Source organism: Salvelinus namaycush, chromosome 30 (assembly GCF_016432855.1).
Source record: "Salvelinus namaycush isolate Seneca chromosome 30, SaNama_1.0, whole genome shotgun sequence".
NCBI lineage: Eukaryota > Metazoa > Chordata > Actinopteri > Salmoniformes > Salmonidae > Salvelinus > Salvelinus namaycush.
In genome coordinates this window covers 31,257,978-31,276,505 of record NC_052336.1, presented here as the reverse complement: position 1 = coordinate 31,276,505, position 18,528 = coordinate 31,257,978, and the positions used below count along the sequence as shown (strand labels likewise).

General features: G+C 42.7%; 1 protein-coding gene across 1 annotated transcript in view; it reads right to left on the bottom strand.

The window, feature by feature from the left end:
• Positions 1 to 18,528, bottom strand: part of LOC120025095 (low-density lipoprotein receptor-related protein 4-like) — a 99,207-nt gene that overhangs the window by 20,036 nt on the left and 60,643 nt on the right. The window contains exons 15-23 of the mRNA XM_038969528.1: positions 9,888 to 10,064; positions 9,541 to 9,666; positions 8,653 to 8,861; positions 8,170 to 8,251; positions 7,865 to 7,970; positions 7,375 to 7,576; positions 7,022 to 7,211; positions 6,353 to 6,484; positions 5,416 to 5,556 (exon numbers count right to left, since the gene is read on the bottom strand). Coding sequence (XP_038825456.1) covers positions 5,416 to 5,556; positions 6,353 to 6,484; positions 7,022 to 7,211; positions 7,375 to 7,576; positions 7,865 to 7,970; positions 8,170 to 8,251; positions 8,653 to 8,861; positions 9,541 to 9,666; positions 9,888 to 10,064 — 1,365 coding nt within the window. The remainder of the gene's footprint in view (positions 1 to 5,415; positions 5,557 to 6,352; positions 6,485 to 7,021; positions 7,212 to 7,374; positions 7,577 to 7,864; positions 7,971 to 8,169; positions 8,252 to 8,652; positions 8,862 to 9,540; positions 9,667 to 9,887; positions 10,065 to 18,528) is intronic.

Below are 18,528 nucleotides of genomic sequence, written 5' to 3'. Positions count from 1 at the left end.
AAGGAAGAAGCCACTGCTCCAAAACCGCCATACAAAAAGCCAGACTACGGTTTGCAACTGCACATGGGGACAAAGATCATACTTTTTGGAGAAATGTCCTCTGGTCTGATGAAACAAAAATAGAACTGTTTGGCCATAATGACCTTCGTTATCTTTGGAGCAAAAAGGGGGACGCTTGCAAGCCGAAGAACACCATCCCAGCCGTGAAGCACGGGGGTGGCAGCATCATGAGCTTTGCTGCATTAGGGACTGGTGCACTTCACAACATAGATGGCTTCATGAGGTAGGAAAATTACGTGGATATATTGAAGCAACATCTCAAGACATCAGTCAGGAAGTTAAAGCTTGGTCGCAAATGGGTCTTCCAAATGGACAATGACCCCAAGCAAACTTCCAAAGTTGTGGCAAAATGGCTTAAGGACAACAATGTCAAGGTATTGGAGTGGCCATCACAAAGCCCTGACCTCAATCCTATAGAAAATTTGAAGGCAGAATTGAAAAAGCGTGTGCAAGCAAAGAGGCATACAAACCTGACTCAGTTACATCAGCTCTGTCAGGAGGAATGGGCCAAAATTCACCCAACTTATTGTGGTAAGCTTGTGGAAGGCTACCCGACACATTTGACCCAAGTTAAACAATTATAGGCAACGCTGCCAAATACTAATTGAGTGTATGTAAACTTCTGACCCACTGGGAATGTGATGAAAGAAATGAAAGCTGAAATAAATCATTCTCTCTACTATTATTCGGACATTTCACATTCTTAAAATAAAGTGGTGATCATGACTGACCTAAGACAGGGAATTTTTACTAGGATTAAATGTATTAAATGTATTTGGCTAAGGTGTATGTAAACTTCCGACTTCAACTGTATATATATATATATATATATATATATATATATATATATATATATATATATATATATATATAAAATATTAACTTTCTTAGCTAATGAATGCAGCTAGCTAGTTAAGCCTACTCAAACACTTGGCTCAAACAGAGAGGGATGCTATGTTAACTTGCTGGCTATGGCTATCCAACACAGGATCTATGTCCGCCGGTGTAGCTGCTAAACTGCTTGCTGTACACTGCATGATTATAGTGGGTTTACTAACATGTTAGTTCTATTAGCTATGTTGACTATGACATTAGCAAATATGGTGACAACAATGTAGACTGTGTGTAGTGGTTATGGTATGAAGGTTTGAACATTTTTCCCCGCCTGGTCACAAACAGCTAATGGGTTGTGGAATGAAGTCCACAAGCGAAGGGAAAAGGAGAGAGGAGGACAGCGTATATGCGAGAAATAATTATACAACGGGCAAAGTGATCATGCTGTTTGTCTGTGGCTGCTATGTGAACTGTGTGTGCGGGTGATCAGAGGTGTGTTTATTCCACCGATTCTGTTGAAAAACGTTTCTTAAATGGAAGCAAACGCTACAAAATGGGGATCAACATACCTGCATTTGTCCAATAGAAACTCTCGTTTGCAACTGCTGGACTAATGATTACACCCTAGATCAGCTAAATGTAGGGAAAAGTGTGCAAGGCTGTATTGAATGCGTCATTCACTGTCTGTCACCTTGATTACTAAAACATTTCTCTTGACCTGTGCACGTACGTGGTAAACTTTAATTCGTAGGATAGGATGTAGCAACTTCATGATGGTTATTTGGAAAATGTAGGTATCACGTAGTAGCCTTAATAACATATTGATGTTACATTGAGCTGGGTGAATGAAATATGAATGACAGTCATCCAATATGCTGTAATAGAAATAAGGCCATGCTTAAAATTGTGCTTCCTCATCTTAAATGGCACTGACCACCACTGGTGCACATTCAGATCACAATGAAAAATAAATTATTTTTTTCTCAAAGGACACGTCTGGTCTGAAAGATGGAACACATTACTATTTATTTTTACTGTAAAACCGACACTACCGTTCAAAAGTTTGGGTCAGAAATGTCCTTCTTTTTGAGAGAAAAGCCAATTTTTTTGTCCATTAAAATAACATCCAGGTGACACTACTACGTCATCAGAGCGCGCCGTATGTTTGTTGTTGTTGAACGCTGTCGAACGCCGAAACCTGAACTAAAGACCTCGGTTTAAAAGCTGACAGTGTTGTTATATACTTTTATTTTATTTTGAATCCTGTTGGGCTAAATTGCTATTGGGCTAAATTGCTGTGAGTGCTGCTATCTGTCCAGGGATTCTGCCTAGCTCGGTGGTCTCAAATGGAGGCCGCTATTGTTTCCAGCATTGCAGGAGCTGTGTTTACTTTGCTTTGTTCCGGGACAATGTGGACCGCGCTGAATTTCAATGTAGCAACTGCTTGCTCGCGGAGGACTACAGGAGCGAAGTAGCTACTCTTAGTAAGCAAGTAACAAACCTACATAAGTTACTGGGGAACCCACGCCCACCTACTTTTTATTTTTCTTCCACCCCAGTAGCCGGATGCCGCTCTGGTCTGGTGGAAGTTTCTTTGCCATGTCGGCTCTCCACAGCCGACTGGCCGGTGCAGGATTCCATCCCCAAAGGAGTCTCTCCCTTCCCTGGAGAACGGAGCTGTTCTCGGCCCAACCAACCAGCCATGGAGGTACGTCACTCGCCATGGAGGTACGTCACTGGCCGTGGAAGTCGAAGAAGGCATCCTCTGGCAACGGGGGTCTCCATGGAGATGTTGAGCAAGGAACTGACACAGACCAGAAACAGCTTTGCCTCCCTGGATCTGGAGGCACCTGCGTCTTCATCCTCGGTTCGATCTCCCTCTTCGGTGGCTTCTACCTCGGGTTCAGATCCTCGGAGCTCACCAGACCGTGAGGCTGCCTGAGAGACCGGCCCATTCAACATCACCAGCTGTCATCATAGGCAGCTCTATGGTGAGAAACATCTCGGTCCCCAAGGCAAGAACCCTGTGCTACCCAGGAGCACGAGCACAGGACATAAGGACAAGGCTGCTTCCGTCTGTTCTACCACAGATGCCAGGAGCTGACACTCATAGTCCATGTGGGGTCAAATGACATCAGGAGGGCTAGCTCGGAACATTTGAAAATTGATTTGAAAGAACTGATTTTAGCATTAAAAGACTCTAAAAAACGGCCAATAATTTCATGTCCAGTACCATCGTTGGAGGTGAAAGATTCAGCAGACGCTGGCATTACACATCTGGCTAGCTAAAGTCACATTTATTGATATCTCTGGTAACAGAAGATACTCGACAGGAATGATCCAAGACCAGCTCAGTTAATCCCTACCATTGTGACAATGAGTTGTCATAATGCTGCATCAAATGTACATGATCTTAGGGGCATTGGCAAACACAATGTAAGTCATTTAATTTATGTACCCCTAATTGCAACGAATACATCTGTTTATCCTACAGCTATTGTAAGCAGTAATCATGAGCCTATAAACCAGTTACACGGTAAGCACTGAGGCAGTGTGCAATAGTAGGAAGACCCCTTTATGCAGCTCACCCTGCACTATCAGCTCCAATGTAAAGAACATGAGTAAGTCTACCTCTGATAAGCTTCTCAGTAAAGCATTTAAAAAAAATCTAAATAGCCCATATTAACATAAGAACTTAAGAAACAAGGTCAATGAATTCAATAACTTGCTTGTAACAGATGACATTCATATTCTGACTATCTCTGAAACTCACTTAGATAATACCTTTGGCGATACAGTGGTAGCAATACATGGTTATAATGTCTACCGAAAAGACAGAAATGCCAGCGGAGGCGGTGTTGCAGACTATATTCAGAACCACATTCCTGTAAAGCTTGGAGACAATCTAATGTTAAATACTGTTGAAGTAATATGGCTCCAGGTTAATCTGCCTCACATAAAGCCCATTATTGTGGGAAGCTGCTATAGACCACCAAGTGCTAACAGTCAGAATCTGGATACTATGTGTGAAATGCTTGATAATGTATGTGATATCAACAGAGAAAAGTATATTTTCTGGGTGATTTAAATATTGACTGGCTATCATCAAGCTACCCACTCAGGTAAAAACTTCAAACTGTAACCTGGATCAGGTTGTCAGTTAACCTACCAGGGTAGTTAAAAACAGCACAGGAATTGCACTTGACGCATTTATGAAAATACTTTTTCCAGTTACTAATAAGCACACACCTATTAAGAAAATGACTGTAAAAACTGTTAAATCCCCTTGGATTGATGAGGAATTGAAAAATTGTATGGTTGAGAGGGATGAGGCAAAAGGTATGGCAATTAAGTCTGGCAGCCCAACTGATTGGCAAACGTACAAATTAAGAAATCACGTGACTAAACTAAATAAAAATAAACTACACTATGAAACAAAGATAAATGATATAAAGAATCATAGTAAAAAGCTTTGGGGCACCTTAAATGACATTTTAGGGAAAAATGCCAACTCGGCTCCATCATTCATTGAATCAAATGGCTCATTCATCACAAATCCCACTGATATTGCAAACTACTTTCATGACTTTTTCATTGGCAAGATAAGCAAACTTAAGGATGACATGCCAGCAACACTAGACATCTAAGTATATCGGACCAAATTATGAAAGACACAAATTGTACTTTTGAATTCAGTAAAGTCAGTGTGGAAGAGGTGCAAACAATATTGTTGTCTGTCAACAATGACAAGCCACTGGGGTCTGACAATCTGGATGGAAAATTACTGAGGATAACAGCAGACAACATTGCCACTCCTATTTGCCACATATTCAATTTAAGCCTACTAGAAAGTGTGTGCTACCCACTACCCAAGAATAGTGAAGCCCCTTTTACTGGCTCAAATAACCAACCAATCAACCTGTTACCAACCCTTAGTAAAAATTTACAGTAAACAAATTGACAACAGAATTTCGGCATGCTTATAGGGAAGGACACTCAAAAAGCACTTACACAAATTACTGATGATTGGCTGAGAGAAATGAATTATTCAATTATTATGGGGGCTGTCTTGTTAGACTTCAGTACAGCTTCTGACATTATTGATCATAGTCTGCTGCTGGAAAAACTGTGCTAGCGTAATTGCAAAAGGGTTTTCTAATGATCAATTAGCCTTTTAAAATGATAAACTTGGATTAGCTAACACAACGTGCCATTGGAACACAGGAGTGATGGTTGCCTATAATGGGCCTCTGTACGCCTATGTAGATATTCCATAAAAAATGTGCCATTTCCAGCTACAATAGTCATTTACAACATTAACAATGTCTACACTGTATTTCTGATCAATTGGATGTTATTTTAAATGGACAAAAAATGTGCTTTTCCTTCAAAAACAAGGACATTTCTAAGTGACCCCAACTTTTGAACAGTAGTGTAAGTGCAGACCTTCCTCAGTTTCCTGTTCATACCACACTGATATCACAGAAAAGCTGAAACACACGCACAGATGCACACACATACCCTCTTTGGGGTCCACCCCGATGGCGATGGTGTTTTTCATGGATCCGTTGACAGCCAGCACCACGTCAGAAAAGTAGGGGATGTCCAGAGAGACCATCCTGATATCGGTACGCCGTGCAAAGATCAGGAAACTACTCATCCCTACAACCAAGAGACACAACACTATCAGTATGGAGAGTACAGGACATGGCATAAAACCACCTTATATTTAGGATTATGATGAGGTTATACAGTTGAACTAAGTTTATGAGGCATTGGTAAGTGATAATCTTTAAGAATCAATGGGCTGCAACTACTGTATCACAGCTTGGGCCTTGACGGTGAAGGTAGTAAATGAATAGATGTCAGCAGTAACGTTTTCAAGATCGAGCACATATAGTACAAAGCAAAGAGTGTGATGATAATGCAAAAACACATTATCATCCCACTTTTAGATTTTTACTGAAAGTGCTCCATCTTGAAAACTTGACTTCTGACATGCACAGTTGTTGGGACCATATCAACAGCGTGTTAATGAACAAAATACTAAACTATGTTTTTTTTCTCTCTCCTTTAAACCAACGATGAGACAATATTTTGTTATATCAACGAACCATTGTCATCAATCTACTTGCAGTATCTTGGAAGACGTAGTTTATTTACACACGTCAATATCTCTGTAGTTAATTGTGTGATGAGATATGTGGTATATATATATATATTTTTTTTTAAACCTTTATTTTTACCAGGTAGTCATACTGAGACCAAGGTCTCTTTTACAGAAGAGCTCTGAATTTGAGAAAATACAAAATGCAAGCAGAAACACAAGGTCATTCATCAGTAATAAGGTCCTCAAGCAGGTGTCTAAATTGCAGAGGCACCAAAACATCCAATGTACCATGGGTTGTTGTACAATGGGTGCTGGTGGTATAATAATATGATATTGTTGCTATGTTACCGTGTGCGCAGGTCTTTCCATCCAGCTGAAGGTTGATGCCAGTAGGACAGGTACAGCTGGAGCCTTTAGGGGATGGGGCCAACAGACACAGGTGACTGCAGCCCCCATTATTCACCGCACAGGGGGTCCGCACTAGAGAGTGAGGGACAGAGGTGGGAGAGAGCGCAATATACAATTTGGTATATGTTGCCCACTCACAAACATATATTTCTCACTCATTTAACAGTTTAAAAATGATCTCAAACACAATTTAACCGGGCGCTCTAGACTAGAGCCTCCATGGGGTATGTGCAGCAGGCTGAACATTTGACATCCCTACTCTGATCAGTGCCGCTTCAGCCTGATATGAGCCCCAGGTGCTTTTTGCCCTCTGAACCCCATATATAGGATCAGTTTACCTGGCCCCTAATGACAGGGAGGGTCACTGGACCTGGTGTTGCGGTCTAGTATCTTGTCACAAAATACTCAGAGGGCCAACAGGGCACGCACTAACGGGCACGCACTAACGCGGGCGCACACACACACACACACACACACACACACACACACACACACACACACACACACACACACACACACACACACACACACACACACACACACACACACACACACACACACACACACACACACACACACACACACACACACACACACACACACACACACCAGTGGTGCGGTAGCGGTGGAACATGTGAATATCCATGAGGTTCTCCAGGTTCTCGGCGAGTGTCTGTCGACCCAGGCCAGTCATTTTGTTGGCACTCTGGATGCTCTTGGTCTGCCAGTCTGTCCAATAGAGCTTCTCCTCATGCAGAGTCAGCCCAAAGGGGTGGGGCAACTGACTGCCAATCAACACCTGGACACCAATGGAGGGGAGAGGGACAGGGAATAAAAATATTAGCCAGTATTCTGATTTACAAAGTAAAAAGTCTCACTTGATTAAATACCCATCCAACAAATAAAAATATGTTGAAAATAAGCTACAACATTTAAAGACTATCCCTTCAAGACCACCTCACCTGTCTGTCTGAGCCGTCAAAGTTGCCAAACTCGATGGTCTTCATCCCGGCGTCGGCCCAGTACAGGCGCTGTGTTTGGTAGTCAATTGCCAGTCCGTTAGGCCACGTCAGGTTGGAAGAGATGATGACGATACGGCTGGATGCGTCCATCCCTGCCTGCTCTATCTTAGGACTCACACCCCAGTCTGTCCAGTACATATATCTATGGTACTCAGGGAAAATCATGCATCAGTAAACTGTACATGATTGTGGTATGCAAAAGTAATCTGTATACTGCATGTTCAGATTAGGTGTCTGTGGTAAACAACAAAATCCATGCAGCGCTAACTTTTTGGGAGGACTCTACCTGATTTTTCCTTCAGTAGTATTTTCCCTACTTATTGGACTGCTCGAGAAAAAGAAAGTGTGTTTACATGCTACTCTGTAAACTACTGTCAGTGGTGTCATTGGACATCTGACGCCTGCTATTAACCCTTGACCTCTGACTCACCCTCCAATTGGGTCAACCACGATGTCCCTGGGTCGGTCCAGATTCTCCCAGATCAGGACAGTGCGCATGCTCCCGTCTGCATTAGATACCTCGATACGATCTGTACCTGATCTCACGCACACACACACACACACACACACACACACACACACACACAAACACACACACACAATTAATTATTGTTTGTACAACAAATTACTCAATAGAGACTAGTCAATAAAGACTTCCTGGTAGTCTATAGCTGACATGATACACAGTGGTACAACTACCCTGTAGTCATTTAAATCTAGAACACCGTTCCTTACCTGCATCGGTCCAGTAGAGTTTGTTGGTCACCCAGTCAATAGCCAGACCGGCTGGACTTTCCAGACTGGTGTCCACCACCACCTTGACACACACAATAACAATTCATTTCAATACAGTACAGTCACTTCAATGAAATACTCCCCCATAGCAACAAAGTCAAACAGCTGTCGCCACACTCATAGGTGGCGACATTTGGTTAAAAGTAAAGTGCAAGGGACTTTTCTCAATACTCTGATCTCATCAGCTAAAATTATTCCCCCAAAACAATTGTATCTCATCAAGGATTAGACAAAACATCCACCACTATAACACTAAACTGTTTTGTTCTCTATTACTAGCTATTTTACTTGTGATGATCTTAATGGGTGGTTGTCTCACTTACTTTAATTGAACACACCTTCCATTGTACAGCAAGTGGCTCTGGATAGGAGCATCTGCGAAATGACTAACTTAGAAAGAAAATAATATGGGGCAGAACTGACCTCCTGCCTTGAGCCGTCCCACTGGGCCCGGTTGATGGAGTCGGTGGTGACGTCAGTCCAATAGATGAAGCCCTCCTCGGCGTGCCAGTCCAGTGCCACGGCGTTGCGTACGTTGGCCAGCGGGATGACGTCATCCGACATGTCCTCGGTGTCGAAGCTGATTCGTCGGATGTCCGTCCTTCGGGCAAAAAGCAGGAACTTGTCAAGACCTGATCAAAGACCAAAGGTCTTCTGTCAGTGCTCTAGGTTTAACAACGGGGTCATCACAACACACACAACAACATACACCAATGGCTCTGTTCGAATTGTCCACACTAGCGTACCCCTTAGAATTAAGCAATGTATTTGGCTTTCTAGTGAGGGCAATTCCGCCACCTTTCAACCTCATATTCATTATCTCCAGCGCCAAACCGGTGTCTACATATGTGAAATCAGCGAGATAAGAAGCAAGACAAGAAGAAAGGTGCTAAAAAATGCTCCCCTGTGACTTAGGTAGGATTAAAAGTAAGAAAAACGTGATTTTCAAAACCTGGAATGAGTTTCCAGCCAGAGGGAGGGTATTTCCTTGCTCTCCACGTCACCGCAAATCTCATAGTGTTTTAAAAATCACTGTATTTAAAAATATATATAAAACGCATTAATATGCCATTTTCACATATGTATACACACTGGTATTGTGCTGAAGATAATGAAAAAGGGGTTTAAAGTGGTTGCTCTTTAACATCAGCTAACTGGACTGAAAATGTACTTAGCAAACATTGAGTTTATACTTAGAATAAAGTAATGACTAAATGAACACGAAAAGATGTACAACTCTAAATCATCACATAATAAACATTATAGTATTCTACCTAAAGTGTGTTCTTGTAGGCCAGTAAGTATACTCACTCAGGGCACAGTTATGCTGGTCCACTTTCTTGAAGCCCGTGGGGCAGTCGCAGGTATAGGTCTTGTTGCCAGGGAGACAGAGGTGGCTGCAGCCCCCGTTGTTGGTCCCACATCGGTTACGCCCACCTGGAGAAGAGAGAGGGGGGGAGAGGTTAGAAGCACTGAGTGACTGACTGACTGAGTGAGTGTGCAAGTGTGTTACTGACGAACAGAGTTTATCTGTAGGTGGTGTGTGTGTGTGTGTGTTTGTGTGTGCGTGTGTGTGTGAGTGCGTGTGCGTTTGTGTGTGCATGACAGAGAATGTGTATGTTTTAGATTGTGTGTGCGCGTGTGTGTGTGGGACTGACCTGCGGGCTGTCTCTGCGGGTGCAGTGTGTGTATATCCATGGGGAAATGTAGCTTGTTTCTGATGATCTCCTGGTTCTTGCCCGTGAACTTGTTGGCACTGTTGATGCTCTTGGTGTGCCAGTCTGTCCAGTATAGGCTATCCTCAAATACTGTTATGGCAAATGGATGGGGCAAGCCTGGATGGAGAGAGAGTAAGACAGAGAGAGAGAGAGAAAGACAGAGAGAGAGAGAGAGATAGCGAGACAAAGATATGTGTTGAAAGAAGCGTATGTTGTCTTTATTTCTGAAACACAAGAACAACATTGGAACCTTCTCGTTGACCCTTTAAAGGAATTAGACCAGGTGGTATGAAAGGGGGTGGGGGGGGGGGGGGTTTACATGATTTCAAACGATAAGCACCCATTGGAGCAGCAACTAAAACAACACCCAGCCACACACAAATCACTAAACAGTTCCTCCGCAAACTAAGACAAAACACCAAATAAAACCAATCTGGAGTAAAGGAACACTTATCTTCAAAGCAAAATAGCACAAAGTTGGACAAGATCTGATTCCTCACACCATCAAATGAGGATGAGTTAAGCCTGTGGTCTTTTCCCCCTCTATTGAAAAAGTTCCCCCGAACAGAGCAGTGGTTCTGGCAGATGTCACAGTGTCCCTTATTGTATCCAGGCTTAATCAGAGCTGGTTGGAGTTAGCCTTTCTTATTAGCCACTCGCTAATGACATAAGATTTGGCAGTTAAGTGCTAGCTCTATAGATTTCTTCTGAAAATAAGTCCCTGTTTGACTACTTGAAGCAAGGAGGGAGGGATTGATCAAAGAAAGGAAGGGAACAATGATTTGGTCATTTAAATAAGGCCACAGTCTTTGGTGGAGAGCATGTGTGGAACACTTCCATACCGTCGTCCCTCCATTTAGACGAAGCACAGAGAACCACAGAGAGTGCTGAATACGCTCAACTGATGGACGGAAAAACATTGTTTTTCCCCTTGTTTATTTCTGTTGGTGGTGCACTGTTTGTGGTGATCTTGTCAAAAAGGTCTTACGCAGGTCTGGCATTTTTTACCAGGGTGTGTCATGTGTGTGTGTGTCACTCTGTGTGTGTGTGTGTGTGTGTGTGTGTGTGTGTGTGTGTGTGTGTGTGTGTGTGTGTGTGTGTGTGTGTGTGTGTGTGTGTGTGTGTGTGTGTGTGTGTGAGTGTGTGAAAGAGAGACAGTAGAGTACTGATGCAATAATTTTCTCTTTCTCCAAGATATTACCTAACTCTTATTGTAAATGAATACTCAGATACATCATTAAAGTATCATACCCCTCAGAAAAAAAAACGAGGTCCCTCTCCTCTCTCTTTCAAGGGCATCTAGCAGGAACACTGGTGGTATGTGGGCCTACTCTCTCTTTTCTGTCTCTGGTCTAAGGGACAGCTGGGCCAGCAGCTGTAAGGCAACGGGGAACATTCCATGGCGGTCTACCCTCCACCCATATGTAACCTCTCCCCTCTCTGTCCTCGCTCTTCTCCTCATCTCCCTCACTCGCTCTATTGTGTCCTTCTCTGTCTCTCCCCTACCTCCTTTTCACCACCCCCTGTCACCCTCCAAAAAAGCCCACATTTCCGTCCCTCCCTGTCCCCACGACATCCCTTGCTATACCCCCTCTCCTATTGTCTCCTTTACTGTCCCCCCCACCTCACCCCTGAAGGTGCACAGGTGTGCTCAGAGGATAAGGGTCTCACCCACATCACTCACCAGATACCATGACAAAGGATTGGCATGCCTCCAAATGTTTCTCAAATGACCACACACACACAGATGTGCACACACACACACACACATAAAGGCATGCGTGCACACACACACACACACACACACACACACACACACACACACACACACACACACACACACACACACACACACACACACACACACACACACACACACACACACACACATACACACCATTTGTTCTGCCTGTTGTCTGAGCAAACAAAGGGCCTAGTGGAGGTACAGGGCCAATTACAGGTTTTTATCCGGAGAGCACACATCAATAAGGGCTGCTCACACAGGGCTGGATGGGTACCCTCTACACCCCTGTCCTCTTCCCCCTCTCACCACTCATGCACCCCTCCTCTAATCAAACACACAGGGCAGTGGGTAACCCTCCTTTTCCTCTCCTAAAAGCCCTTCCATCTATTCATCTCCCCTCCACTGGAACCACTTCTTCTTGTTTTTAGCTGATAGGAGTGGAACCAGGTGTGGTTGTCCGCTGCAATAGCCCATCCATGATAAGGATCGACGAGTTGTGTGTTCCGTGATGCCGTTCTGCACACCACTGTTGTACTGCACCGTTATTTGTTCGTTTGTGGCCCGCCTGTTAGCTTGCACGATTAGCTCCTTTGACCTCTCTCATCAACAAGCTGTTTGACAGATGTTCTTTGGGGGAGGAGATACTGGATCCAGTGCGCCTTGCACAGCCGATAATACCACGCTCAAAGTTGCTTAGGTCACACTTTTGCCCATTCTAACGTGAATAAATAATTAAGACAGACAAATGACTCAAGAGGGAGCCAGAGATCAAGATAGCCTATTCAGAAGGGAAAAAAACGTTCTCGACCCACCTCCTCCAGCCACTGCTGGCCTTCGCAGATTCTGCCATTAAGTTGCCGGTAATAGGCTACACCAGGGGTCGGTAACCTTTTCCATTTGGAGTGCCAATTTATCTTACCATTTCTACCGATCTGCGTGCCAGTTATGATTTTCAAATGCACGGAACAGTTTAATTTAATTTATAACAAAGTCTTCGTATCTCAAAATCATTATCATGTGTTTAATCTAAATTCTAAAAGTAACTCCTATTGCCATTGCCAACTATGTGAAAATATCCAACATAAAGCCAACAAATAAAAACATTGCAGCCTGCAGGTAGAAAACATCCTGTAAAAAATAAATATCCTATAAATCCTATATTGGCTACGCATGGCCTGTGTGAAAGGAACTTGAAACATTGTATCAACTATCAAATTGGTCCAGCCTGAAGCTTGCATGAGAAAACTTGCAACATTGTATAACATATTCTGGGCCCTCAGAGTGTGCCAGTAAGCTCCGGACAGACACAGCTGTAGGCTATTTGCGCAAGGGATAAGAAGTAATCAAATCAAATCAAATTGTATTAGTCACATGCGCTGAATACAACAATGTGCAGGGGTACAGGTTAGTCAAGGTAATTTGTAAAGTGACTATGCATAGATAATAAACAGCAAGCAGCTGTGTAAATAGTACGGGTGGCCATTTGATTAACTGTTCAGTAGTCTTATGGCTTGGAGGTAGAAGCTGTTAAGGAGCCTTTTGGTCCTAGACTTGGCGCTCCAGTACCGCTTGCCGTGTGGTAGCAGAGAGAACAGTCTATGACTTGGGTGACTGGAGTCTTTGACAATTTTTGGGGCTTTCCTCTGACACCGCCTAGTATATAGGTCCTGGATGTCAAGAAGCTTGGCCCAGTGATGTACTGGGCCGTACGCACTACCCTCTGTAGCGCCTTACGGTCAGATGCCGAGTAGTTGCCATACCGGGCGGTGATCCAACCGGTCAGGATCCTCTCGATGGTGCAGCTGTAGATATTTTGGAGGATCTGTGGACCCATGACAAATCTTTTCAGTCTCCTCAGGGGGAAAAGGTGTTGTCGTGCCCTCTTCACAATTGTCTTGGTGTGTTTGGACCATGATAGTTTGTTGGTGATGTGGACACCAAGGAACTTGAAACTCTCTACCCACTCCACCTCAGCCCCGTCGATGCCTGTTCGACCCTCTTTTTCCTATAGTCCATGATCAGCTCCTTTGTCTTGTTCACATTGAGTGAGAGGTTGTTGTCTTGGCACCACACTGCCAGGTCTCTGACCTCCTCCCTATAGGCTGTCTCAGAGTTGTCAGTGATCAGGCCTACCCCTGTTGTGTCGTCAGCAAACTTAATGATGCTGTTGGAATTATGCTTGGCCACGCAGACGTGGGTGAACAGGGAGTACAGGAGAGGACTAAGCATGCACCCCTGAGGGGCCCCAGTATTGAGGATCAGCGTGGCAGATGTGTTGTTGCCTACCCTTACCACCTGGGGCGGCCTGTCAGGAAGTCCAGGATCCAGTTACAGAGGGAGGTGTTTAGTCCCAGGGTCCTTAGCTTAGTGATGAGCTTTGTAGTAAGCCTATTTTATGAAGTTTCTACCGGATCAGAGCAGGAAAAAATGTTCCCCTTCCACACCGAGTAGAGAGGTTATTGAAAGAGATCTGGAAAGATAGGCTACATTGAGGAACAATTGTAATTCTGAATGGATGTAAAAACAGACTTCGTTTACTTGCTGTTTGAGGTGATTTTTTTTTACTTTGATAAGCTCCACAGTGGTGGTGAGTTAAGACAATCAGAAATACTATCAGATCCCCAAATGGGAACATTTACAGGCCTACATTTGTGCGCAGGACAGGTAGCCTAGGCCTACGTCTATGCATAATCAGGTGTGCGTCCTTACTCAACATTGACTGGAGCCTTACAAATAAAATGCAATGAATAAATTGAAAACTCTGAAATGAAATAAACCAAAACTTGTTCCTCACAAGTGTAGCCTAGGTTGTGCAGTCCACTCCGACAATGAGAATGGTAAAAGACTGTAATAATAATATATTGAATGCATTAAGGTCATTTCTGTTAACCAAAAAACATTGTAGATTAGAAATGATAGGAATTAACGGTAAATGTTCTACTGGTGATACTGGTGTGCCATCATGGATTAGCCCACTGTGACATGCGTAAATCAGACGGGTGTCTTGTGTGCTATAACAAATATATATATATATATATTTGCTACTGCTTGACAAAAAAATATTGGTCGACAAACAGCCTATCGACAAAACAATTAACCAGTCGACTAAATGGGGTCAGCCCTAGCCTCGATGCCCGTCTGCTTTATAGAACAAGCCACGGCCACACTGACTCACTGTACCTAATAAACTGACCAGTGAGTGTATATGCCATTTAGCAGATGCTTTTAACCAAAGTAACTGACAGTCATGCCTGCATACATCTTTTTGTATGGGTGACCCCACGAGAATCGAACTAACAGTCCCTGGGCGTTTCAAACCATGCCAGACAGGACCAGGTTGTGACAACAAGCGAAAATACCTATCTATCGCCTCTGTTTTTAGATGGAGACTGAGGAGAACCTCTACTCCTGTCTCCCTTTGTTACGACCGACTGATGCTCTGCACCGCTTTCAAGACTGTTTGATTGTAATACCGAGTGGAATTGTGGTGTGGCGAAGCTCATGGCTGTGTCCCAAATCGCACCCTATTCCCTACATACTTTTGACCAGCGCCCTATGGGGGAATTAGGGTGCCCTATATAGAGTTTGGAGTGTGACTGTTTGAGGTTGTGGATAGGTGTCTTTTATACTGATAACAAGTTCAAACAGGTGCCATTAATCTTGTCAATAGGGGGGCGCCATTTCGACTTTGTAAAAATTTGTTCCCAAATTAAACTGCCTCGTACTCAATTCTTGCTCGTACAATATGCATATTATTATTACTATTGGATAGAAAACACTCTCTAGTTTCTAAAACCGTTTGAATTATTTCTCTGAGTGAATCAGAACTCATTCTGCAGCACATTTCCTGTCAGGAAGTGAAATTTCTGAAATCGAGGTCCCTGTTCTGAGGTCAGTTTATAAGTCCCCATGCAAGCTATGGGGCTACATGCACTGCATACGCCTTCCTCTAGATGTCAGTAAGCGGTGAGAATTTGAATGGAGTGGATTGCACCATCTGGGGCCCTATATAAGACCGTGGAACGGAAGTACCGTTCTTTTCAACGGGGCGCCTGGCGCAAGAGGGACATCACAATGGCGTCCTGCAAAGCTTTCGTTTTAGCAGTTCTATATCTCCGGTCATGTTTTTATTCGTTATAGTTGTTAAAGACATCACAAGGTAGTTAATTTAAACCGACTTATAGCAGTTTATATCAGTTTATTGCGATTTTCTGGGATTTCTTTGTGACGCGCTATCAGGAGTTGGACACCTTTCCGGCACATAGCTAACGTTAGCGGCTATTTCGACAGGAGAAGAGGACATCTTTCAACCAAAAGACGATTGTTCTGGAGAAAGGACACCTTGCCCAAGATTCTGATGGAAGCTCAGCAAATAGTAAGCAGTCTTTATGCTGTTAATTCGTATTTATGTTGACAAATGTCAAATAATAATTCCGCCATGAATTTCGGTGCGGTCTCGCTTTAGCGCACGCTGTATTGCGCAGTAACGTTAATTTTAAAAATTTAACACAGCGGTTGCATTAAGAACTAATGTATCTTTCATTTGCTGTCCAACCTGTATTTTTTTAGTCAAGTTTATGATTACTTATCGATTAGAATAGGTGCCTCTCCAAGATGGCGCCGGACAGATTGCTTGAAGTTTTGGCCACTAATCACATTGTATAACCACGATTTGTGCCGCTAAATATGCACATTTTCGAACAAACCCTATATGCATTGTGTAATATGATGTTACAGGACTGTCATCTGATGAAGAATATCAAGGTTAGTCAAAAATTATATATCTTTTGCCTGTTTGTTACGATCGCTAACCTTTGCTGCTGGTAAATGGTGTTGTGTTTCTGGCTATTGTGGTAAGCTAATATAATGCTATATTGTGTTTTCGCTGTAAAACACTTAGAAAATCTGAAATATTGGCTGGATTCACAAGATCTGTGTCTTTCATTTGCTGTACGCTGTGTATTTTTAAGAAATGTTTTATGATGAGTATTTAGGTAATACACGATGGTCTCTGTAGTTATTCTAGTTGCTTTGGTGAGAGTTGTGATGGTGGCTGCAATGGTAAACTATGATTTATACCTGAAATATGCACATTTTTCTAACAAAACATATGCTATACAATAAATATGTTATCAGACTGTCATCTGATGAAGTTGTTTCTTGGTTAGTGGCTATTTATATCTTTATTTGGTCGAATTTGTGATAGCTACTGATGGTGGTGTCTTTTGCTAACGTGGTTAGCTAATAGATTTACATATTGTGTCTTCCCTGTAAAACATTTTAAAAATCAGAAATGATGGCTGGATTCACAAGATGTGTATCTTTCATCTGGTGTCTTGGACTTGTGATTTAACTTGTGATATTTAGATGCTAGTATTTACTTGTGACGCTATGCTAGGCTATGCTAGTCAGCTTTTTTACTGATGGGGGTGCTCCCGGATCCGGGTTTGGGAGGAATTAGAGGTTAATACAGGTAACGAGTGGAGGACAGAGGAGCCTCTTAAAGAAGAAGTTACAGGTCTGTGAGAGCCAGAAATCTTGCTTGTTTGTAGGTGACCAAATACTTATTTTCCACCATAATTTGCAAATAAATTCATTAAAAATCCTACAATGTGATTTTCTGGATTTTTTTTTCTCATTTTGTCTGTCATAGTTGAAGTGTACCTATGATGAAAATTACAGGCCTCTCTCATCTTTTTAATTGGGAGAACTTGCACAATTGGTGGCTGACTAAATACTTTTTTTGCCCCACTGTAACTCATATGGTAGGCAAAAACCTGAGAAAAAATCCAAACAGGAAGTGGGAAATCTGAGGTTTGTAGTTTATGAACTCAGCCCCTGTCGAATACACAGTGGGATATGGGTAATGTTGCACTTCCTAAGGCTTCCACCAGATGTCAACAGTCTTTAGAACGTTGTTTCAGGCTTATACTGTGAAGGGGGGCCGAATGAGAGCTGATTGAGTCAGAGGTCTGGCAGCAGCCTCAATCTCAGTCACGCGCTTTCACATTAGAGGTATCTCCCGTTCCTTTGCTTTTCTACAGACAATGGAATTCTCCGGTTAGAACATTATTGAACATTTCTGATAAAAACATCCTAAAGATTGATTCTATACTTAGTTTGACAATTTTCTACGACCTGTAATATAAGTTTTGAACTTTTCGTCCGACGTTCGGCTGGACCTGCACGCGCGTTTGGATTTGTTTACCAAACTCCCTAACAAAAGAAGCTATTTGGACATAAATGATGGACATTGTCGAACAAATCAAACATTTATTGTGGAACTTGGATTCCTGGGAGTGCATTCTGATGAAGATCATCAAAGGTAAGTGAATATTTATAATGCTATTTCTGACTAATGTTGACTGCGCAACATGGCGGATATTTCTTTTGGCTGGTTTGGGCTTTGAGCGTCGTACTCAGATTATGCTTTTTCTGTAAAGTTTTAAAAAAATCTGACACAGTGGTTGCGTTAAGGAGAAGTTCCATGCATAACTCTTGAATTTTCATCAACATTTATAATGAGTATTTCTTTGAATAGATGTGGCTCTCTGCAAAATCACAGCATGTTTTTGAACTACTGAACATAACACACCAATGTAAAATGAGATTTTTGGATATAAATATGCACTTTATCGAACAAAACATACATGTATTGTGTAACATGAAGTCCTATGAGTGTCATCTGATGAAGATCATCAAAGGTTAGTGATACATTTTATCTATATTTCTGCTTTTTGTGAATCCTCTCTTTGGCTGGAAAAATGGCTGTGTTATTCTGTGAATAGGCACTCACCTAACATAATCGTTTGGTTTGCTTTCGCCGTAAAGCCTTTT